Consider the following 24,304-nt stretch of genomic DNA (forward strand, 5'->3'; position numbering starts at 1 on the left):
AGCTTCTCTGTTGCCAAAGCCAACTGACACTTTCCTTTTCTTCGCAGAACTCTTGGTGGCATTTCCCAATCCTGAGTCTCTGCAACCAGAGAGACCCCTGACCCTGTCCACCGTTCAGAATCATCACACCGAAAAAGACCAGAGAGGAATTGTGATGAGCATGGAAAAAGGTGGAGAAATGCTGTTTCCCACGCTCACCTTGGATGTGAACATCTGTTCAAAAACCCCACCACCCTCCTCCAGGGTGAAGACGGCCAAGCCCCTCTTTGGACCAGACCTGGTCCTGGGCCTCTTTGCTCTCTGCCGATACACAGCCCCTTCACCCCCACCTGCAACACAGCATGTCATCCATTCAATCAAAAAACACCTACTCTGGCTTCCATGCTAGGCACTGGAGTAACGCTGGAAAATGAGACAGAATTTGCTCATTCTCTTGCCTTATGTTCTCCATGCCGCACAACACACTTCCCTACTGCTCCCTGCTCCCTGCTCCCTGACAATCTTGGCAGCACCGCTGTCCTCCCAGTTCCCCAAGTCAGAAACCAGAGTCACCCCAGGCTTCTGATCACTCCCACATGCCAGCCCCCGGCTCCCTTCCTTCAACGGCTCTTCTCCCCTTCACTCCCAAGGTGGGGTCTCCTCTCGTCTGGAGACTGCAGGAGCTCCTCCTTGGCCCCCACCGCCCCACCCAGATGCAGGCCTGAAGTCTCTAGTTCAACACCAACTCTAACCTGTTAATCCCACACTTGAAACTTTACTGCCTACAGGAACAAGCCCAGGCCTCTCAGTGCAGCTCTCCTGAGCCTCAAGCCCAACCCCCTCCTCCAGCAACACTTGCACTGTATCATCTCCATTTGGTTTCTGAACCTAATCTGGCGCTGGCCCCTATGAACATGGAGGTCCCCATATCCCACAGAATATGTCACCTTCTCCCAGGCAGAGTCCCCATCTCTCACCCCTCTCTCTGTAGCTGTGCTGCCTGCACTGAGCTGGAAATGTCCCTATCTACCTCCTCCTGCCTCCACTGCAGTCCCTCACGGGCTGGCAGAGGTTCCAACTGCACAACCTCCCCACAGGCCTCACTCAATCTACCCACAGGACAGAGGGAGAGCACTGTGGCCACTCACCCTGCGGTTCCGGTTGTGATCCATGGTCTTCAGATGCTTCTGGATGATCCCAAACTGCATGGGAATGAAGAGGTCGCAGGCTGCACAATGGGCTGCCTCCACCTTCTTCACAAAATGCTCCATGGCAATTTCTGTAGTGGGGAGGAGGGAGTCACCACTGGGCCCAGGTGCCTAAGATAGACCCAGGTGTTTGAGAAAAAACCACGCCAGCTCCTCCTCAACTCGCCCTGCCACTTCCACCTGGGCCTGAGCCGAGGCTGGTCTCCTGACCTTCCCTGGGGGAACAGAAGGGTGTCCTGACACTGCACCGAGAATCAGGAGGGCAGGCTGAGGCCTTGCCTGGTGGGAGTGGGCTGAAAATCTCCTCACCCTGGGTCAGATCCTGGTCTCTGTAGATTTGCTGGATGAGGCCATCAAGGTCCTCCACAGTTTTTCGGAGCTCCTCTGTCTTCTTGGTCTTGTTGGTGACGTACTCCTGCAAGGAATATAAAGGTTCATGTGGGCCGCCTTATGTTCTCAGGGGTCCAAGAAACTAAGAGCGGCTGTGTTACTCCAAGGCTCACCTGCAGAAAGTCAGCCGTCTGCTTAGGGAGCTTGGTGCCTACGTACTTAAAGTGTTCCTTGTGGAACTTGCTGTCAAGATGGCTGGCCATCTCGTCCTCATAGAAGGTCCGGTATTTGCACAGAGAACACACAAACTGGATCCTGCCACAGGAAGGAAACGAGGGGCTGAGGCTGCAAGTGTCCCAGGGGATAGTGCTGCCGCCTCACCCAACCCAGACACAAGCCCTGAAACAGGCCTTGCTCATGGGCCTCTGAAGTACGGTCCCAGCAGAGGGACAGGCTGGGACCAGTGGGGTTGGGAGTAGAAAGGGCCAGAAAGTCTGCAGGCTGCAGTTACTGCAACGTAGGGGACAGGGGAGGAGCTCTTCCTTCCCACAGGCAGGAGGCTGAAGCCTGAGACAGCAGCTGCTGCAACAGGCAACGAGTCGCTGGAAAGTTGCTGGAGGGCCTCGCTACCAAGGCTGGGCAGGAGCGTGTGCACTTGGCCCAGGTGGGGACCGGAAGGAAGGATGCCCTGGCGTGAGCCAGGTGGCCCTGAGGTGCAGAGTGGAGTACGCAGTCCCGAGGCAGGGCCCGAAAAGGTGCTGCATCTTCCTTCTGGGATCAGGGGGACTCAAAGGCCCAGCCCATCCTCTGCTCAGAATGCTTGGGGGTGGTGTCGGGAGGGATGGGAGGCAGCAGACCTGGGCACCTGCTGCCTCATCTTCCTCTTCCAAGAAGAGACCAGTCTGAGCTGGAAGGAGGGCGCCCGCCCGGCCTGCCAGAGGGCAGCCTGGAGTCACCTGGGCGAGGTGCTCTGTCTGGGCCTGGTGTCCACAGTAGAAGCCCGGGGTCTGGGGCCTGGGCCGGAGCAGGCCGCCGTGGCAAGGGGCGGAGGAGGCCAGCCGCCACCGAGACCTCGGGGCGGGTCCCTACCTCTGCCGGACGTCCTTATCTGGGCCACGGGGTCAGCTTTGTCTGGAGAGCCCAGGGGCCGGGCGCCGGCGAGGCTGAGGAAGGTCCAGCAAGAGCAAGAGTCTGAGGCGGAGGAGGCAAGCGCCAGTGCGGGAGCCCTGAGGGCAGACAGACCCGACCAAGGGGCGTGAAGGGCTCAGCCGCAGACAGGCCCGGCCTGACAGGGCCGGCGGGCAGGGCAGAAGGCAGGCCCGAGGCTGCCACAGCCCACAGGTGCTGCCATCTCTCCTGGGCACGGTGGTGGCCTCTTGGCAGCTAGCTGGGGCGGCACAGGCGCCTTGGACCTTGAGTCTCTGATGAGCTGGCCCCCTCCCTCAGGGGCATCAGGCCCCCAGTGCACCTTGGGGTTCGTGCGCCGAGTGACCTAGCGCCAGAGCTTCTGAGCAACGGTGCCGAGCGGTGTCAGGTCTCGGCCCACAGACGCCAGCGGTCGCCAGGCGGCCGCAGAGGGGCAGGGGATGAGTCAGGCCTTGGGAGCTGGGCCTGGCGGGAAGCAGGGTCCATGCACGGCCGAGCAGGTGGCGGCTCCCAAGGGAGGCCAGAGGGCGGCGAGCTGGCAGAGCTATGGCCCTGCTCTCCTGGCGGCAGCCCCACAGCGAGGCAGAGGCAGAGGGGTGGAGGGAAGCTGGTTACCTTTCCACCATGCGGTCTCGCTGCCGCTTTTTCTGCTTGTCCTGACTCTTCTTGCCTGCCTGCAACTTGCGCTTGGTCTGGCCATTCTCATCCTGGGTGGTTAGGGCCCCTGTGGGAGCAGATGGGCACTGTCACCAATTTGGCTCTGCCAGGACAGGGCAGGCCCTGCGGCCTCTGGCTGAATCACCCACTGTCCACTCCAGAGGGTCCATCGAGAATAGCTGTCCAAGCAAGGCCTCTGGCCATGAGCAGGGCTGGGTATCCTGGGCTGTGCAAGGAGTGGGTTTGGCCTAGGCCCCAAGGAGTGGGGGCCAGGCGATGACCCCTCCACTCTCCAGGACACCCATGCTCTCTGTGCAGTGGGCCAGGAGGAGGCTGGAAAGCAAAGAGGGGGTATCTTTGTGGGGACACTGCCACATGTTCAGAGGGGCCAGGTGGTGGGATGCAGGGAGGCTGCTCACATGGCCCTGCCCACCCCCAACCGGGCACCGCGGCAACAGTGGGCTGACGCTGGATTTGCTGTTAGGTACCTGCTGGCGCTCATCACTCAGGTGGGGGGACACGGAATCCCAACAGGGGCTGGAGAGGCGCTAAGGGAGAGGACACGCACACCAGAGCCGTAAAAACTGCACCGAGGGTCCCAGATCGGACACCAGCCACTGAGGACTTGGAACTGCGCGTTACTGAGGGACCGAGGGCAGGGGGCGTGCCTGGGGTTCCCCACACTTTTACTAGCTGCCCCCATCTGAAGGCAAAACCAATGTGCTAGGCAGGGGTCACCACCATCCACAGCCTCTGCCTGGGAAGGAGGAGGAAGAGTGGGAAGGGGGTGGAGGTGGCGAAAAGAAAGCCCCCTGCCAGCGCACACCCGGGCCCACAAGGGAGGTCCCCAACTGGCCGCATGTCTGCCACAACCCTGCCCTCAGCTGGGTCCCTCCCACTGTGAGCCCCTGGAAGAGCCGCCCTAGCACCAGGCACCCCAGGAAAACTCACCCTTCTCTGGATCCTCTTTGCCTTCTTCTCTCCCATCCTCTTTTCCCTCCTCGTCCTCTCCGTCCTAACAATTTCAAATTCCAACTTTAAAACAGGTGCCCTTATTTATTATTTTTTTTTTTTAAAGAAACCAAGTTTATTAGAGCAACGGTATATAGTAAAACAGCTGCTTGCTCCATAGACAGAGCAGGGCTATCCTATAGGCAGGGTGGCCCAGAGTAGCCCAGTTATTTACAATGGCTTTAAATGACAAGGCCCGGCTATATGCCAGAAACCTCACATCCTCCCACTACCTGGTGCACAGGGGGCTCATCCCATTTTCCAACAAGGAAACTGTGCCTCCAGCTAGGCAGCCTGTGCTTTCTGCCAGACCACACTGCCTCCCCACGCTGGTCACCATGCACGCAGAGCTGACACAGCACTGCCTCTGGCCCCCAGGGAGAGCACCACTCTTTAGGCCAGCTCGCCCCGCCTGCAGACAGAAAATGCCCAGCCAGAGCCACTTACCACTCTGGAGCCCTTCTCCACAGCCTCGGTGCCTTCAAGGCCCTCTGTGGCTTCCCCCTCGGTGCCCTCATCTGAAAGGGAAAAGGAGGTAAGCTTAACCCAGGAGTTCCCGGAGGCAGGGGGCAGCCGCCCAGTACCACCTAGTCGGCTCACCATTGTCTGAGTCGCTGTTGTCCGAGCAGTCCGTGCGGGTGGCTTTGCTATCTGGCTCGTCAGGACTGCCGCCCTGCTTTCTCTTCTTCTTCTTGGTCTGGGTCATAAGGGGGGGAAGCCGTGTCAGGGTGCAAGGCACCCGGCCCTTAGCTCCGCCCCAGTGGGAACTAAGCTTCCCAGAGGGGAAGGCTGCCTCCACTCACTCGGAAGTCGGCTGTGGTCCAGGTCTTCCAGGTCCGCCTCATCTGCTTCATGCCATTGCCAAACCCGAAACCAAAGCGGGAGCCGCCCGGGAAGGCGCCCCCACCTCGCATGCCCTGGAACATGCCGTACTCGGGGATGATGTTCTGGGAGAAGAGGGAGGGCAGCCGAGAGGCACCAGACATGCACTGGCCCCGGGCCCCCATGGGGTCTTCCCACATGCGCCCATAGCCTGAGGCCATTGGCCGGCCGCTCCGGGCATCCCGGGCCCAGCCCTGCGCCCTGGGACCGAAGGTGTCGTTGCCACGCATGCGGAACTGGTCGCGGTAGGCATCGTATTGGCCCTCATAGGCCATTTCCATCTCAGGGTCAAGCTCGCTGTAGTCATAGCCTGACCGGTACAGGTCGCGCTCACTCAGGACAGCCCTCGAGTCGCAGGACTCATAAGAGTCATACCTGCAGAGGCATGGGGTGAGCATCAGGTGGAGCCCCTCAGGATCCCTCACCTCCAGGCAACTGCTCCTGCCCTCCCCAATCTCCCAGTCCAGCACCCACCCTGCCCTGGTTGGGAGGCTCAATGTTCAGAAATACCAATTAAAGAGTTCCAGCCTCTCAGCTGATATAGGGGCACCACTGCCCCAAACTTGAATGTAGCCACACACTGGCTTGGGGACCCTAAGAAGGACTGAAGGACTGACAACTGGGGTGGAGGCTCTAGTCCAGTGAGTCTCAACAAGGGTCAGAGCTGCTCCACAGCCCTTTGGGAACATGTGCACCATCTGTGGGAGCTGCAACGCCCAAGGCTGCTCCTCACGGGGCAAGGCCGAGCACCCCAGCACCCTACAGGATGCAGGCAGGTCCAGCACAATGAATGCGCAGCCAGTGAGGCTGATGATACCCATGGGAAACACTGTTCTTGTCCCTCATGGCTGGGGAACCTTCAAACTCTGCAAAGTCCCTCATTACCAAAACAACTGAGACAAAAGGGGGAGTATTTCCCAGGGAAGACACTGAGAGCTTGCCCAGGGACAAGAAAAAGAGCTGTATTACATCAACCCTGGAGCCCAGAGCCAGACACCAAATTCTATATACCCTATATTGCAACTGGGAAGGCAGGCCAGACCTCCTCCCAGGACACAGAGGGCACCGCAGAGAGCTCTTTTAACCATGACTGCAGCCCGCAGCCCACACCCCCACAGGCCTGGACCCCACACACCTCACAGGCACAGGGGCTCCCCTTGCACACTCTTCCCTAAACCTGGGCCACCAAGAGGCACCGGCAGCTCTAAGGGCAGCAGTTGGTGCTGCCGCTGCTCTGCTTACCCCGATCCCAGGCTCCAGGCTGTGGTAAGAAGGTGCATAGCAGCAACGCAAGGCCAAGCCTCACATGCCAAGCCCTCAGCTCTGAGTGCTGCAGCTGTTGGGCCAGGAGTTACAGAGCCCATGGCATCAAGTCCCCTTGTGCCTGTTCCACACCCTGCCACCACAGCCCTGGGGCCTCGCTTGGCCCTGTCAGTGCTCAGCCAGGCAACTCCTTACTCTTGGCTCTCACTCATCTGTTAGCTGGTGCTCCACTCTATCCCATGCTAGAGATACACCCACGCTCCTCACCAAAGCCTCGCACTGGGCATAAGTACTCCTGGGCCAAGTCCAGTTCAGTTAATAACAAATGCCCACAGCATGATGCTTTGGAGTAGGGCAGATCTGGTAGGCGAGGCCCAGCCCCACCACGTACTTGCTGCGTGCCTTCAGGGTATGACCTGCCTGCACTTCTGTATCCCCACCTGCAAAATGAGGACAGCAGCAGTTCCTCACAGGAGTGCTTCCATCAGGTACATGTTTGTAAGGCACAGGAGAGTAACCAGGAAATGCCCACACCTGCCCCGACCCTTATGTGGGGGTGGCCCAGCTCGCAGTGATCAGCCCCAAACGCTCGTCCCATCCTTCACACCAAACTCCATCTGTCCTGCCCTGACACCACGCAGGAGGCAAAGTCTCGAGAGAATTCCAAATGGCTGTCCTCGGAGGGAGGGGCGGCTGAACACTCTGTTTTTGAGGGCACAGTGAAGTCTGCCCAATCTGGGCTTGTTCCTCTCACCGCAAGCTGGGAAAGGCTGACCAAGAGGCAGTGCAGCAGGGGTTGAGGGTGGGTGAGAGGAGACACAAATCAGAGACGGGAAGTGCAACGGACCCTGCTGGGAGCCACAGCAGCACCAAGCAGGGGGGAGGAAGCAGACACAGAGGGGCACTCAGAGGGGAAAACGCAGTGGGCAGCAGGCAGGAGCCGCCCCTGCAGAGTCTCAACCCCTAGGCAGGTGTCCACTCACCTTTCTCCACCTGAGCTGTACACGCCTCCTTGCATCATGTCTGTCTCCAAATGCGGCACCATATCTAAGCGCTGGTTAATTCTGGATAAAACGGAATCGGCACTGGCGCTACCCGAGGCACTAGTGTTTGCATTTGTGTCAGAGCTAGGCATTTCCCAAGAGTGTGAAGTGGCCATACCATACCCATAGTTGGTGGTGTTATCCTGGCCATAGCCATAGCCATAGCCATAGCCCTCGTAGCCTGCAGTGAGGGAGACAGAGACAGACAGATGGTGGGGGCAGGCAGAGGGGAGGCAGACAGAGACAGAGACAAACACAGATACAAGGGTATCTTCTGTCACAGAGAGAGAAGACCCTAGCCGCTGAGGCTAGATGGGCCCTGGTCATTCTGATGAGGGCCTCCTGTTAAGGACTAGGTAACCCCAGAAATATGCCCCCTCCCCACTCCCAACCTTGGCCAAGCGGGGCAGCAGCAGAGAAACACAGCCAGGACAACCCCAAGGGACAGGACAGCAATCACAGGAATGACACTTGCCTCTATTTGTCCCAGAGTTCCAAGTTCCATATCCTACAAAAAGTAAAAGGGCAGTTACATCTATACTTGCTTACAATACAAGGCCATAATTCAGGCGCACACAATTATTCCCAGGACCTGAATGGTCAGAGCAGGCTGCACCTCCCCTAACCGAGAAGCCTTGAGCTTGCGAGCACTGTGCAAATGACCCAGGCCACTTGCTCTCCTGGTGCCTGGCTGCCTGTGGCTCTGAGCATCTGTTATTTAAGGATCCTTCTGTTCCCAACACTCTCAACTAAGGAACTTGGCTCCTATACTCCTCCCTTTAAGAGCCAGAATTAGAAGGTGACCTCCACACCCCAAGCTAAGTGCTAATCAGTTTATAGCAGAAAACCCAACCCCAGTCTCCCAAGAGTCTGCCTTAAAAGGGAGGGCCAACAAGCCCTTGAATTGTTGACTGGGCTGTGCTGGAACACATCAGTGAGAGAAGCCCAAGAAGCAACCCCTCGCTTAAGAAAAGCTGTAGAGAGAACAATCTGGATTATCAACTTAATATGCTCTGGATTCAATCACAACACATGATAAAACCTCATTCCTTCAGTAACATAAAGCTACTGAGAAGTGACAAAGTGTAAAGTCCCCTGGGAACTCTGAGTCAACACACAGTTCCTCCCCAAAGGAGGGCACAGAGCAGGTGACCCCTTTCCCTGGGTCTCTGGTGAGACCCAACAGTTGTTTCCCATTCCATGTCATCTCTGCCCCGCAGAGGACATGCTCATCCCAGGGCAGGGGACCGAAGCTCAGTGAGACAGACAGCAGGGCAATAAGTGGCAGAAGCCAGACCACAGCAGGAAGAGTGTAAGTCAACTGAAAAGATGAGCCAGAGAGAACAGGCAGGCTGTCGTCCTGCACTTGGGTTCCTCCACGACCCAGTGCACAATAAGAATGGGAAGAAATCAGAGAGAAGCTGAGGAACTGCTGATGACCACTATGTTTAACAAGAGAGCTCACAAAACAAAAACTCTTGGGCTGGAGAAACCAAAACAGAGGCTTCTCATCCATTTGTTTATGTATCCCCTGAGCACAGGGAACAGAGGCTTGCAGTCCCAGGCACTGCTCAGGCATGGAGATGTGCCTGTTGGTAAGAGAGATGCTAACAGCCAGAGAGCAGCATGGGTAAGTCAGGAGTGGTAGCTGAGGAAAGAATGGAGCCATTCTAACAGGCAAGAGAGGCTGGCAGAGCCACATAAAAAAAAACACACAAGGCTGGGTGCAGTGGCTCACGCCTGTAATCCCAGCACTTCGGGAGGTCGAGGTGGGTGGATCACCTGAGGTCAGGAGTTTGAAACCAGCCTGGCCAACATGGTGAAACCCCTTCTCTACCAAAAATACAAAAATTAGCCAGGCGTGGTGGTGCACACCTGTAGTCCCAGCTACTCAGGAGGCTGAGGCACAAGAATTGCTTGAACCCAGGCGGCAGAGTTTGTAGTGAGGTGAGATCGCGCCACTGCACTCCAGCCTGGGTGACATGGTGAAACTCCATTTCAAAAAAAAAAAATTGAACAACACACAGGTAGCCCAGGCAGCTACTGTACACCTGGCCAAGTGACTGTTTGTACCAGGGACAGTGGGCACTAGCTATTCTAAAGAAAATAGGAGTTGGGCGTGGTGGCCCATGCCTGTAATCCCAGAACTTTGGGAGGCCAAGGTGGGTGGATTACGAGGTCAGGAGTTCGAGACCAGCCTGGCCAATATGGTGAAACCTCATCTCTACTAAAAATACAAAAATTAGCCAGGCGTGGTGGTGCGCGTCTATGGTCTGAGATGCTTGGGAGGCTGAGGCAGGAGAATCACTTGAACCTGGGAGGTGGAGGTTGCAGCGAGCCAAGATTGCACCACTGCACTACAGGCTAGGCGACCGAGCGAGACTCTGTCTCAAAAAAAAAAAAAGAAAGAAAGAAAGAAAATAAAAAGAAAATAGGATATGGAGGCAAAAGCAGCTCCATCAGGGCTCTGCTTGGGAGGCTACAACGTGGTCACTGCAAGCTCCACCTGCTGAGGATCTGCCACAACAGAGTGAGGAGGCACAACGAAAGGAAGCAGCATCAACTCCGTGAACACCACTTTACGTTTTAAGGACAAGCAGGGCCTCCCACGATGGGCAACTCTCAGGAGTCCCTCCAGGCAAACACTCACTACAAGCCACTTGCTATGCCTGGAACAACCCAGACTCCTTGATGGACATCCCAGCTGGGTCCCTTCAGGAGGAAGCCTTCATCTAGACTGGCGTTTAGGGACTCCCCAAGACCTGCCCTTTCTGAAAGAACACCCCAACTCATTTCCATCCCCAGAAGGGATGAGATCATGGTTGACAAAAGAAATTTTAAGGAGAGAGAGAGAGAGAGATATATATATCCTTAAAATTTATATATTTATTATTATTAAATATATACATATATATGTAAAAATAAGATATACGTACACATATATTTTTGAGATAGAGTCTTGCTCTGTCCTCCAGGCTGGAGTGTAATGGTGTGATCACAGCTCACTGCATCCTCGACTTCTTGGGTTCAAGTGACCCTTCTGCCTCAGCCTCCGGAGTGGCTGGGACAACAGGCATGTGCCACCATGCCCAGCTAATTTTTTCTATTTTTTGTAGAGATAGGGTTTTACTATGTTGCCCAGGCTGGTCTCAAACTCCTGGGGGCTCAAGCGATCCTCCCATCTCAGCCTCTCAGAGTGCTGAGATTATAGGCATGAGCCACTGCACCTGGCCCCAAGGACATAATTTTTAAAAGAAAAAAGGACATGGTCACAGTATGTGATATTTATGGACCAAAAATAGAAAACAATTTAACACTCAACTTTAACGTAATAGTTAATCAGATTACAGCCTACCTACTCAGTGACATATCATGTAAGCATATAAAAAGAATTTACTATGCCTTATGTGGCACAAGGAAATGCTTCTAACATAAAATAAAGCAGGACCAGCCAGGCGCAGTGGCTCACACCTGTAATCCTTTTGGGAAGTGGGGCAGGCAGATCGCTTGAGCCCAGGAGTTTGAGACCAGCCTGGGCAACATAGCAAAACCCCATCTCTACAAAAAATACAAAAAATAGCTGGGCATGGTAGGGCATGCCTGTAGTCCCAATTATGCAGGAGGCTGAGGTGGGAGGGCTATCTGTGCCCAGGAGGTGGAGGTTGCAGTGAGCTGAAATTGTGCCACTGTGCTCCAGCCTGGGGGACAGAGTGAGAGCATATCTTAAAAAAATAAAATAAAATAAGAGCAGGACCCACAATTCTATCCACCTATAAATTATTAAACTACATAAAATCAGTAAGCTGATAAAAATTAAATATTAATATGGTAGGATCTTGGTTGACTGTTTTTCAAACTGTTATTTAAATGTTATATTGTTCTTGCAATTCAAGCCAGAAGGAAAAATAAATCCATCTCTATTCTTTCACAATTGTGTATATAAAAAAAATCTCAAACAAATCTACAAAAGAGCTACTAGAATAAGTGAGCTTAGCAAGGTTTATTACAAGGTCAATCTGTAAGTCAAATTTCAAATATTACAAGGTAAACCTACAAATCAAATAGCAATCAAATTTCTATATATCAGCAATGAATTGAAAGTTTTTAAAAGTACCATTTACTATAGCACTAAAAGCATGAAAAACTTGGCGTAAATCTAACAAAGTATGTGTAGGATCTGTGTGGAAAACTACGAAACACTACATCAGTGAAGTGACATACTGCACTCATGAATCAGAAGACTTGATATTGTTAAGATGTCAATTTTCTCAAACTAATCTCAAACTAATCTATAGATTCTACAGATTTGATAGATCTATAGATCCAAGGCTCTCTCGCTCAAAATCTCAGCATGAATTTTTTAAAAAACTTCATAAACTGATTCTAAAATTTATATGCAAAAGCAAAGAAACTAACAATTTTGGAAAAAAGAACAAACCTGGAGGACTCATATTTCAAGATTACTACTAACCAGTAATCAAGACTGCATTGCTGGGCTAGGCACAGTGGCTAACGCCTGTAATTCCAACACTTTGGGAGGCCGAGGCAGGTGGATCATGTGAGGTCAGGAGTTTGAGACCAGCCTGGCCAACATGGTGAAACCAGTCTCTACTAAAAATACAAAAAGACTGTGCTGCTGAACGAAATTTAGATGTATATAGACCAATGGAACGGAATGAGAGTCCAAGAGTCCAGAAGTAGACCCACAGTATATGGTCAACTGATTTTCAGTAAAAGTACAAAGGCAATTCAATAGAGAAAATATAGGCCTGGCACAGTGGCTCACACCTGTAATCCTAGCACTTTGGGAGGCCAAGGCGGGTGGATCACCTGAGATGGGGAATTCGAGACCAGCCTGGCCAATGTGGTGAAACCCTGTCTCTACTAATAATACAAAAATTAGCCAGGTGTGGTGGCACATGCCTGTAATACCAGCTATTTGGGAGGCCAAGGCACAAGAATCGCTTGAATCTGGGAGGTGGAGGTTGTGGTGAGCTGAGATCGCGCCATTGCACTCCAGCCTGGGCAACAAGAGCGAAACTCCGTCTCAAAAAAAAAAAAAAAGAAAGAAAGAAAGAAAGAAACAAAGAAAGAGGCCGGGCACGGTGGCTCATGCCTGTAATCCCAACACTTTGGGAGGCCGAGGCGGGAGGATTACGAGGTCAGGAGCTCGAGAACATCCTGGCAAATACAGTGAAACCCCGTCTCTACTAAAAATACAAAAAGATTAGCCAGGCGTGGTGGCGGGCAGCTGCTCAGGAGGCTGAGGCGGGAGAATGGCATGAACCCAGGAGGCGGAGCTTGCAGTGAGCTGAGATCGCGTCACTGCACTCCAGCCTGGGCGACAGAGTGAGACTCTGTCTCAAAAAAAAAAAAAAAAGGTTTTGTTTTTGTTTTTTAAACAAATGGTGCTGGAACAATTATACATCTATATGCCATAGAAGAAGAAGAAACCTTAACCTATACTGCACACCTTGTAGAAAAATTAACTCAATATGGATCACAGACTAAATGTAAAACCCACAACTAAAACACCTAAAAGAAAATTCTAAAGAAAATATTATAGATTTCTTAGATATAAAAGCAAAACCATCATCTATTAAAGAAAAGATTGAATTGGGCTTCAAAATTAACAACCTGTGTTCTTTCTGACACAAGACAAGACACACTGACAAGAGAATAGACAAGCCACAGTCTGGGAGAAAATATTTGTAAATGGCATATCTGAGAAATGGCTTGTACTCAGAATACGCAACCCAGAGGGAAAATAATTCAAAAGTATGTGCAATTAGGGACTACATTTGATGAAAAGGGAGAGGCAGGGAGGGCAGGACAGGGAAGTCAAGCAAACCAAGTTTCTCCTCATTTATATAACACCTGATACCTTCTCACTCAATTTCAAAATATTTTAAGTCTTCCCTTTTCCTGGGACTAGCTGCTGTTACTTGGGGAGCTTACTTGAGTCTGTTTATGCAGTGACCCCTGAAGGCATGTTAGCTGTGTAGGATCAGTCTTTCCCCAGATCTTGGTAGTAAAAGAAATTACCCATCTCAGTAACTAAGACATTATCCCTGTTAATTCCAAAGAGGGCTCCTTCTCAACAGACACCCCTAGAGTCACAGACAACCAAAAACCAGCTTTAACAGCAGTTCCGGGCTGCCACAGCACACAAACAAAACAGCATCTGTGAATCCTACTGGTGGCTACTTCTGAATTAGCTAATTAGGTGTTTCTGTCCACACTGGAAAACTCAATCAGAGATCTTCACTCAACTCTGTGTGTGTGGAGCCTGCTGGCTTGAGGTGGCCTGGCTGAGTCTCCAAAAGCTGCCAGATTCACACACTCAGCCTCTCTCCCACAGCAAGGACATGCACTACGCTGGGACTAAGTTAATAGCTTGCTTTCTCCTGGACCAATCCTTTGGACTTTTTTTTTTTTTGAGACAGAGTCTTGCTCTGTTGCCAGGCTGGAGTGCAGTGGCATGATATCGGCTCACTGTAACCTCTGCCTCTCGGGTTCAAGTGATTCCCCTGCCTCAGCCTCCTGAGTAGCTGCGACCACAGGCACACAACACCATGCCCGGCTAATTTTTTGTATTTTAGTATAGATGGCGTTTCACCATGTTGGCCAGGATGGTCTCGATCTCCTGACCTCAAGTGATCCACCCGCTTCGGCCTCCCAAAGTGCTGGGATTACAGGCAGGAGCCACCGCGCCTGGCCTCCTTTGGACTTTAATTGGCCACTGTGACTCCCAGTCCCTCCCCCATGGGGATTTGAAGCCAGGCCTTTTATCAAAGAGCCTAACTTGCTCAGGAACACAGCTACTTTTCCCATAATTGCCCGAAAGGGAAGCACTAGCTATTCAAATGGCCACACCATTTCACGCAAGTTTAGGTTTAAAAAAGCATGACAGGGTGACAGCAAAGCCAAAGGCAACTAAGAAGACAAGGAACTGCTCTGCAGAACACTTTGGTTCCCACCAGAAGCCCACACTTACCATAATCACAGGTGGGCTGAGCGCTGGTATCCGAGTATGTCGACTGCAAAGTGGTTTCAGATCCCTGGACAAAGCCTAAACATAAAGACAGTGGGGTTAATTTCCACAAGCAAGTCACAGGGAAATGACCTGAGACTACCTAACCTTTGGTATAGGATTGCCAGCAGGCCCTTCTCTCAATGAAAAGCCACCAAAACCTCTAGATTCCACAGTTTAATTAGACCATCAGAAAATATTACCCAATGGAAAGGCAGGCTATGTTTAACTTGCTATACCAGGAGGACTAGATTAAAAAATTATTTATTTACTTTTTAAAAACAAGGTCTCACTCTGTCCGGGCTGCAACGCAGTGGCATGATCACGGCTCACTGCAACCTCGACCTTCCAGGCTCAAACAATCCTCCTGCCTCAGCCTCCCAAGTAGCTGAGACTATAGGTTCGTGCCATCATATGCAGCTAATTTTTATATTTTTTTGTAGAGATGGGGTTTCATCATGTTGCCCCAGCTGGTCTTTAATTCCTAGGCTCAAGCAATCCACCCTCCTGAACCTCCCAAAGTGCTGGGATTACAGGTGTGAGCCACAGAGCCTGGCCCCAAATAAAAATTTTTAAACATTTAAGCCAGTAGCCTATTTTGAGAAATGAACACCCAAGTTATCATTCTGTTAAATGAGGAAACTATTCAAATCCCTGAAGGGTGAGCCACTTGGAATTCAAACAAGGATGGAGGTTAGCTTCGAAACCATGTTAAAGCAAATAATACCCCCCTCCCTGTTCTAAATCTGAAACAGAAACTGCTTTATATTTTGGTTTTCCCATTAAAAAGTGTGTATAACAATTATAACAATTATTTCTGGGCCGGGCAGTGGCTCATGCCTGTAATCCCAACACTTTGGGAGGCCAAGATGACCAGCCTGGGCAACAGGGTGAAACCCTGTCTCTACAAAAAAAAAAAAAAAAAGCCAGCTGTGGCAGCATGTGCCTGTAGTCCTAGCTACTTGGGAGGCTGAGGTGGGAGTGTCACTTGAGCCCAGAAGGTCAAGGCTGCAGTGAGCTATGATTGCGCCACTGCATTCCAGCCTGGGTGACAGAGCAAGACCCTGTCTCAAAACAAAAACAAAAACAAAAACAAAAACAAAAAACAATTATTTCTTAAAAGTAATTATTTGGGGTGGCATGGTCATATGGAAATAAGTATTATTATATATACATAAAATTTCCTATCTTCTCAACTTTCAAACTATTTCTTAACATAAAATGAATTAGGGCTGGATGCAGTGACTCATGCCTGTACTCACAGTACTTTGGGAGGCCAAGGGGGGGTGGACTGGTTGAGGCCATGAGTTCAAGACCAGCCTGGCCAACATGGTGAAACCCCATCTCTACTAAAAATACAAAAATTAGCTACTAAAAATACAAAATTACAGGGCACGGTAGTTCACGCCTGTAATCCCAGCACTTTGGGCGGCCGTGGCAGGTGGATCACGAGGTTAGGAGTTCGAGATCAGCCTGGCCAATATGGTGAAACCCTGTCTCTACTAAAAATACAAAAATTAGCTGGGCGTGGTGGTGTGTGCCTGTAGTCCCAGCTGCGCAGGAGGCTGAGGCAGGAGAATCGCTTGAACCCAGGAGGCAGAGGTTGCAGTGAGCCAAAATCATGCCACTGCATTCCAGCCTAGGCGACAGAGCAAGACTCCGTCTCAAAACAAACAAACAAAACCCCAAAATTAGCTGGGTGTGGTGGCACCTGCCTGTAATCCCAGGTTCTTGGGAGGGTGAGGCAGAAGAACTGCTTAAACCCAGGAGGCGGAGATTGCAGTGAGTGGAGATTGTGCCACTGCACTCAAGCCTGGGTAATAGAGCAAGACTCCATCTCAAAATAAATAAATAAATGAAATAAAATAAAATGAGTTAGTGCCAAGTAAGGAAAACTTCTACCTCTATCAGAAACCAGTGCTCCTACAGACTATGACTGATGCTAATCCTGACACTTGCTTTAAAACTACATTTAAAAAAAAACAACAACAACTCTGCAGTTAGAAATACATATATATTTTTTTGAGATGGAGTCTCGCACTAGGCTGGAGTGCAGTGGCACGATCTCGGCTCACTGCAACCTCCACCTCCCGGGTTCAAGCAAATTCTCCTGCCTCAGCCTTCTGAGTAGCTGGGAATACAGGCGCGTGCCACCATGTCCGGCTAATTTTTTTGTATTTTTAGTAGAGATGGGGTTTCACCATGTTAGCCAGGATGGTCTCGATCTCCTAACCTTGTGATCCGCCCGCCTTGGCCTCCCAAAGTGCTGGGATTACAGGCGTGAGCCACTGCGCCCGGCCAGAAATACATATTTTTGAATAATTTTCTCTCAGCACTGAAATTACGACAGATACCATAAGAGGCAGTATTTGCCTTTCCCATCAGAGCCAACTCATGACCTGAAAATTAATGCCTATGCCTTTAACAGCTTGTTTACATCAAAAACCTACAGAAGTGCCTTCCCCCTGGGTAGGCGTTCTCTTATTTGTTGACAGTGTCTCTATTTTATCTCTTAAGACCACAGCAGCAGCAGCCAACAGCGAACAAGTGCTTTCCCTGCAGGGTGCTAAGAACATTTATCTGCAATGATCTCATTTCATCCTCACCACAGACAATAAGGGCAGGTGGGCAAGATCCCTTACTCTGCAATTCCCCCAGGTCCAAAAGGGTCTGAACACCAAGTGTTTTCTACCAGTGTGGTGCCAAAACTCACGCTGGAGCCATTGTCACCTGTAAGGACATTTATAATCTTTCTTTGTCCTACTTAGTGCAGAATTAATCTATTTAAATACAGGGTGCTTCTTCAGACCCCACGTGACTTCTCTTAAGCTAGAATTCCAAAATACATCTAGCTCCAAGGGTTCCAAAGACGGAGCTGTGAACCCAGCTTCATCTTCACTTTCCAGAGTAGGGACTGGGACCTGAGGAAGGATAAAACCGAGGGTATACAGATCCAGTCTTCTACCTTCCCTAAGTAAAGAGGCTAGAAATCCATTCAACTGGATTTCTTCCAGGGATCTGGACCTTCCTGAGATGCCTAAAATCCAGGCATTGTTGATTAACAGCTGTCCATAAGAAACAATGACAGCAGCTTTGAAGAGTTCACCCAGGGGAAAGCCTTATAATGTAAGGAATACCCAGCCCCTGCGGTCTCCACTGTTTGCTCAACTGGCCTCTGGAAACTTGTTCTTTCAGCAATTGGGCCACCAGTAAAATGGCCTCAGACTTTAGGTAATGTGATCTGTGAGTACTGCAACTGCAAATGACAGCCTACCACACCCTCACAAGAATACAGTCAGCAAGCTGCTGAGCAAAATATCTGTGTCTGTTCAGGCGAGAGGGGCCCTGGTTCTTCCCTAGGAAGGAAAGACGATCCATCAAACCCTCCAAGATCAATGGCAATCTCTGCTCTAACTCTATACCCTGCACCACATTAACATTCTGTTCCACAATACCATCTGCAAAGATCGCAGAGCAGGCCCTTCTGTAGCCAGTTTTGGCTCCTATTATGAATAATTCTTTTTTTTTTTTTTTTTTTTTTTTGAGACGGAGTTTCACTCTTGTTGCCCAGGCTGGAGTGCAATGGTGCGATCTCGGCTCACCGCAACCTCCACCTCCCAGGCTCAAGCGATTCTCCTGCCTCAGCCTCCCGAGTAGCTGGAATTACAGGCATGCGCCACTACGCATTTTGTATTTTTAGTAGAGACGGGGTTTCTCCATGTTGGTCAGGCTGGTATCAAACTCCCAACCTCAGGTGATCCGCCCGCCTTGGTCTCCCAAAGTGCTGGGATTACAGGCGTGAGCCACCACGCCCGGCCTAAATTCTTAGCTGGTTTGTAAAGTGTTCTCTTGGTACAATTTATCAGCCTGATTAGCGCTGGTTGAAAAAAATAAAATATGCCCTATATGGCCCTATAAAGCTAAATGTTAGATCACAGATTTCTTTTTTGTTTGTTTGTTTTTGAGACGGAGTCTCGCTCTGTCGCCCAGGCTGGAGTGCAGTGGCACGATCTTGGCTCACTGCAAGCTCCGCCTCCTGGGGTCACGCCATTCTCCTGCCTCAGCCTCCTGAGTAGCTGGGACTACAGGCACCCGCCACCACGCCCGGCTAATTTTTTGTATTTTTCATAGAGATGGGGTTTCGCTGTGTTAGTGAGGATGGTCTCGATCTCCTGACCTCGTGATCCGCCCACCTCGGCCTCCCAAAGTGCTGGGATTACAGGCGTGAGCCACCACGCCTAGCCCACGGATTTCTTTCTTTCTATTTTTATTAGAGACAGGGGGTCTCACTGTCATCCAGGCTGGAGTGCAGTGGCACAATCACTGCTCACTGTGGCCTCAGCCTCCGGGGCTCAAGTGATCCTCCTACTTCAGTCTCCTGTATAGCTGGGACTATAGCCACACACCACCAGGCCCAGCTAATTTTTGTTTTCTTTTCTTTTTCTTTTTTTGTTTTGAGAGGCAGGGTCTCACTATGTTACCCATGCTGGTGTTGAATTCCTGGGCTTAAGCAATCCTCTCACTTTGAGACCATGGATTTCTAGTTCTGCAGCAACACTCCTTGCTTTTAACCAATCTCTCATCAACTTTTTTGCTCAAAAATACAAAAGCAGGCCAAATGCTGTGGCTCATGTCTGTAATACCAGTACTTTGGGAGGCTGAGTTGGGAGGATCACTTGAGCCCAGGATTTCAAGACCTGCGTGGCAACATAGTGAGACCTCATCTCAGAAATAAAAAATTAGCCAGGCATGGTGGCATGCACATGCAGTCACAGCTACTTGGGAGGCTGAGGTGAGATGGGAGGATTACTTGAGCACAGGAGGGCGAGGCTGCAGTGAGCTATGATTTTGTGCCACTGCACTCCAACCTGGGCAACATAGTGAGACCCTGTCTCAACAAAACAAAACAAAAGCTTCTCAGTTTTATACTTTTCCTTTCTCCTTTTTAAAAAAGAGTATATATTTTCTTGAGATAGGATCTTGCTCTGTTGCCCAGGCTGGAGTGCAGTGGCATGATCATAGCTCGGCAACGTTGAACTCCTGGGCTCCAGCAAACCTCCCGGAGTCAGCCCGGTGCAGTGGCTCATGCCCGTAATCCCAGCACCTTGGGAGGCCAGGGAGGGCGGATCACAAGGTCAGGAGATCAAGACCATCCTGGCTAACAAGGTGAAACCCTGTCTCTACTAAAAATACAAAAAATTAGCCGGGTGTGGTGGCGGGCACCTGTAGTCCCAGCTACTTGGGAGGCGGAGGCAGGAGAATGGCATGAACCTGGGAGGCGGAGCGTGCAGTGGGCCGAGATGGCGCCACTGCACTCCAGCCTGGGCGACAGAGCAAGACTCCGTCTCAAAAAAAAAAACAAAAAAAAATCCCAGAGTCTAGCTGTCATCCAGGCGGGAGCACAGTGGCACAATCATGGCTCATTGCAGCCTCAACCTCGCAGAGCTAACTTTTTTATTTTTAATTTTTATAGAGAAAGGGTCTTGCTATGTTGCCCAGGCTCATCTCAAACTCCTGGCCTCAAGCAATCTTCCTGCCTCGGCCTCCCAAAGTGTTGAGATTACAGGTGTGAGCCACCGTGCCTGATCTAAAAAAAAAAAGAGTCTTATTTGAAGGAGTAACACAGAGTACCAAAAATTAAAAGATAACTGGAATTAGGTTAGGTTGCCTTCAATCTTTATTATCTGAGCCAAGAGTAGGGTGACAACCATCCTCAAAGATGGTCTCCATTCCTGCCTCTTAACGTTATGTAGATCCCTCCCAACTAATAGAGCTAGCCAGCGCAACCAATAAGATTTATGAAAATGACTGAGTGTGACTTCTGGGATTTCCGCCTTGCTCTTTCTGGGATCATTCAGTCTGGAGAAAACCAGCCACCATGTTGTGAGGATACTCCAGCAGCCAGCCCTAGGGAGAGATCCATGGGGCCAAGAATTATTGGCCAGCATCAGCCTGCCAGGCATGGGAGTTTAAGTCACCTTGGAGGTGGGACCTCCAGCCTCAGTCAGGCTTTCAGATGACTCTAGTCCACATAGAGATCCTAAATGTAACCTCATGATATTCCAAGCTAGAACCACCCAGCGAAATCACCTATCCATTCCAAACATAAAGAAACTGTGTGAGACAATAAATGTTTCTATGACAAGTACGGTAGCATTTCAGACCTTTGTTTGAGGGCCTGATTCTGGATATTTCTGTGCTGTTTTCCACTGCTCTCCTCTTCCCCTCTCAGTGCTAGAGATGCAGCTTCCTTTCCCATGTATAAATAAGGTAACTGGGTTCAAAAGCAGGGCGAGTTAATAAAAAGATTTATCAGTCACCTTTTATGTTTAATAATGCTAACATTTGCTTCGAGGCCTCTAGGACTTACCTTTAAAGCTATTAGTTGTCTGAAATGTGAATTAAAATGCCTTTGACTTTAGTGCCCTACTTCTTAAATAAGGGGAAGACTCACATTGTAAATTACTGTGGTTTTCAGTTTATCAAGATAAAGGAAAAACTAATCATTACTTTTTTAGCTTGGCTATCTCAGTGCCCACCCAAACCCAGAACTACAGCCTACAAGACCTAGAGCTGGAATTCAGGTTTGGTCATTAGTGACCTTGTATCTCAGTTTCCTCATCTATTAAAAAAAAGAGCTCCATTACTCAGCTACCCCACAGCACCCAACCATTCATCTTCTGGTTTCTTCAAGAGTCCTGTTTTTAAAAACCATGAAACTGTCTTCCAGTTCTTGGTAAGACTTGGTGAGAATTATATTCCAATCCCAGGGATGTCAGTAACAACCCTATAGTCTTTCCTCCTGAACTAGGAAAGCTACAGAAAGGCTCTGGCAGAGCTGCCCAACCTGGGCCCTACTGATTGATGTTTGACGCCAGATACTTCTTTGCGGTAGGTGTCATTGTGTATACCGTAGCAGGGCAGCATCCCAAACCTCCATCCACTAGATACCAGCAGCACTCCCGCTCCCATATGTGACAACCAAAAATGTCTCCAGACATTGCCAGATGTCATCTGGGGCAGAATCACCCCTGGATGAGAACCCACTGGGCTGGGGGATGGTTGCTAGAAAAACTGGGGTTCTTGGAAAGCTCCTGACCTGGCAGCCATGGTAGAGGGGACTGGCACTACCTTCTTGCCTATGCCAATATAAAGTGGTCTACAAAGGAGCCCCACAGACTCACGTTGCATTCTCAGTTCTCAAAATTCCAAGTAGAATGCAGGTTACCTGGCAACCACACACGCTCAAGCCTATAATACCCTCACCAAACGGGGAGGCCGAGTGTAAGTCTCCTGGCCGAGAAGCCTCATCAGTCACTGCCAAGGCAAACCCAGGAGGCCTTGGCAATTCACCCAGTGATGATTTACAGTCGCCCAAGCATATTGCGGGGGGCGGAGAGGGGCTCTCGGATCTCGTCACCCACTCTCCCTTTCAAATCCCATTGGCCTCCCACTGGCCTCCCTGGCTGATCTTCTATCAAGCCAGGCAGTTCCTGCCCGTAAGCCTTTTACAGCAAAAGCTCCCTGGGCCAGATATCTTTATTCGCTCACTCCATTTAGGTCTCTGCTCAAATGTCACCTCTTTACAGAAGGCTCCAACCACTCCACGTAGTGGAGCGACCCCCGCACGGTACTGACCACCCTAAAATATATCCTACACTCGCTTATTTGCCTATTAAGATCCTCGCCTCTAAGCTGCTTGAGGAATTCTTGTCTGTATTCCCAATACCCAGTCTGTACCGGACAGGGTTCATTTGACAGACGCAGAGGGAATTAACATGGAACCTTGTCATTCCTTGCAGTTCAGCCCCTAGGGGCCCAAGGCTCACCGCTCAGCCCAAACCCTTCCAATATTTACTTATCCCCCTAGGGCCTGGCGCCTTTCCCAGTTCTGAAATAGACAAAAGGGGGTGGTGGGTGGGATCAGGATGGGGGTGTAGAGCTGCGGCGTTTTTGCAGAGAAACTGCGCGGGGGAGGACGCGACAATGGCGACGGCAGCCGAGCCTGCTGCCTGCTCGCAAGGACCAAGGCCTGAGAAAGGGAAACCTAAGGCGTCGAGGTCCAGGAGCGCAGGCCAGGGACGGAGGTGGTGGGGGCGGAGACCTCGTGCGCTGAGGCCCGGACCCACGGACACAGGCGACAGAAACCAAGACATCAGGCGGCCGGGAGCCGGGACGCCGGCTGCAGACACAGAGAGCTGAGGCAACGAGGCGTGAGGGGAGCGACCCTGAGGCGACGGGCCAGCGGCGCCATTTTGTGACCGCAGGGAAGGCAGTGACGGGGCCCCAGGAGAGGTGCGGGCGAGCCTGGTGCGGCATCCGCACGTCCCTGTCCCATCCCCCACGCAGAGCCCGACCCCACCCTGCCAGGCCCACCTGTGTAGCTCATGGTGGTGGGCAACACAACATCCGACGACGCCGGCTTCTGCTGCTCTGAACATCCGACGCTGCGATAGCTGCTGCTTAACCACAGGGTCCCCTCCACACACACCCGAGCCCCGCCTCCCGACCGCATTGGCTCATACCGGCCTCGGCTTCACGTCTATTGGAAGGAACCGCTGTCTATCTCTACGCCTCCTCATATCAGTGGCTGGAAGCTGCTGGCAATCTCGTGAGAGCCCCGCCTTCTGTTATTCTAAGGCCTCGGTGATTGGCCTACAGAAGCCGGCAGAGAGGCGGAGTCCTATAGAATTTGAGGGGGCGGAGCTGTGCACTACGGAAAGGCCCAAGGCCCAAGCATGGTCGGGCTGGAGGAGCGCCCGTGCCCTGGAGACCCGCCAGAGGGAGTCGGGTCTACGGCTCAGGGCAGGGCTGGGATGCCAACTCCGCCACCGAGGTGCTGGGTAGGGGACCTAGCTAAGTCTCTCAACTTCTCTGGCCTTCGGCTCCAAAACAAGCATAGCAAAGCCATGTTGAGAAGAGAAAATTAAAACAGCACCAAACAAGATGCTGGACACACGTTTCAACATTACGTGACAAAGTGTGTGTAAAGAAATCATTGTGGTGCCAGTGCACTGAATAAATGTGATTAATCGTAACAAAACGATAATATATTTATATGGCATATGCTTATATGTGTAATAATTCCGTTTGTATTGTGTGTCATTCGAATGCTCCTTCAAACCTGCAAAAAGCTTTTAATCCTCACTTAAAACTGAAGCTTGGAACTCATGATTTGCTCAAGGTCCTTGACAGTTACGTGTTAAAATGGGAGCTTTGCTTCTAAAACCCTCCTGATTCACTCTGGGCTCGAGAGATCCTGCAATAGTGCAGCCGGGCACCAGTCATGTCCTCAGTCTGTTTCCTGGGCATATGGAAACCCTGCCAGGGACAACTCATAATTTCTAGAGATGACAGAGCTGCACCGAAAAGAGTACTTAACGTGTGTGTTTGTGAAAACTCATTAAGCTGCGCAATTACGACTTCTACACTTCGTGTGTTTTAAAACTTTTTTTAAGGTATGCTGTTGCTTTTTGATATTGTTGATTTCTTTAGGTGTAATAGTGGCATTTACAACGTTCAGAGAAACATACTGAAATACTAAGAAGTTAACTGATCTTATGGCCAGGATGTGCTTCACACAATTCAGACAGGTAGAGAGAGAAGGGGGAAGCAAGGAGCTATAAGATAAATCTCTGACAGCTGAAGACATTGGTCATGGGTTGGTGATGGATAGATGAGAGTCCATTTTACTGTTTGCTCTACTTTTGTATAGTTGGAATTCTCCATGATAAACTGTTTTAATAAAACTC

At 50.8% G+C, this 24,304-nt stretch overlaps 1 protein-coding gene across 3 annotated transcripts in view; it reads right to left on the minus strand.

Moving 5' to 3' along the window:
• The window catches only part of AKAP8L (A-kinase anchoring protein 8 like), a 38,427-nt gene extending 15,340 nt beyond the window's left edge, over positions 1-23,087 (minus strand). For 2 of the 3 annotated variants that reach the window (XM_004060197.5, XM_019015489.4), the window contains exons 1-12: positions 22,929-23,087; positions 14,517-14,591; positions 7,995-8,027; positions 7,460-7,700; positions 5,135-5,588; positions 4,932-5,028; positions 4,779-4,849; positions 4,272-4,335; positions 3,279-3,387; positions 1,691-1,832; positions 1,497-1,602; positions 1,128-1,258 (exon numbers count right to left, since the gene is read on the minus strand). In XM_004060197.5, coding sequence (XP_004060245.1) covers positions 1,128-1,258; positions 1,497-1,602; positions 1,691-1,832; positions 3,279-3,387; positions 4,272-4,335; positions 4,779-4,849; positions 4,932-5,028; positions 5,135-5,588; positions 7,460-7,700; positions 7,995-8,027; positions 14,517-14,591; positions 22,929-23,067 — 1,662 coding nt within the window. In that variant the 5' untranslated portion in view covers positions 23,068-23,087. The remainder of the gene's footprint in view (positions 1-1,127; positions 1,259-1,496; positions 1,603-1,690; positions 1,833-3,278; positions 3,388-4,271; positions 4,336-4,778; positions 4,850-4,931; positions 5,029-5,134; positions 5,589-7,459; positions 7,701-7,994; positions 8,028-14,516; positions 14,592-22,928) is intronic. The other variant, XM_019015488.4, reaches the window with a different exon arrangement.
• Positions 23,088-24,304: the final 1,217 nt, after the last annotated feature.

This window comes from Gorilla gorilla, chromosome 20 (assembly GCF_029281585.2).
Source record: "Gorilla gorilla gorilla isolate KB3781 chromosome 20, NHGRI_mGorGor1-v2.1_pri, whole genome shotgun sequence".
Classification (NCBI taxonomy): Eukaryota; Metazoa; Chordata; class Mammalia; order Primates; family Hominidae; genus Gorilla; species Gorilla gorilla.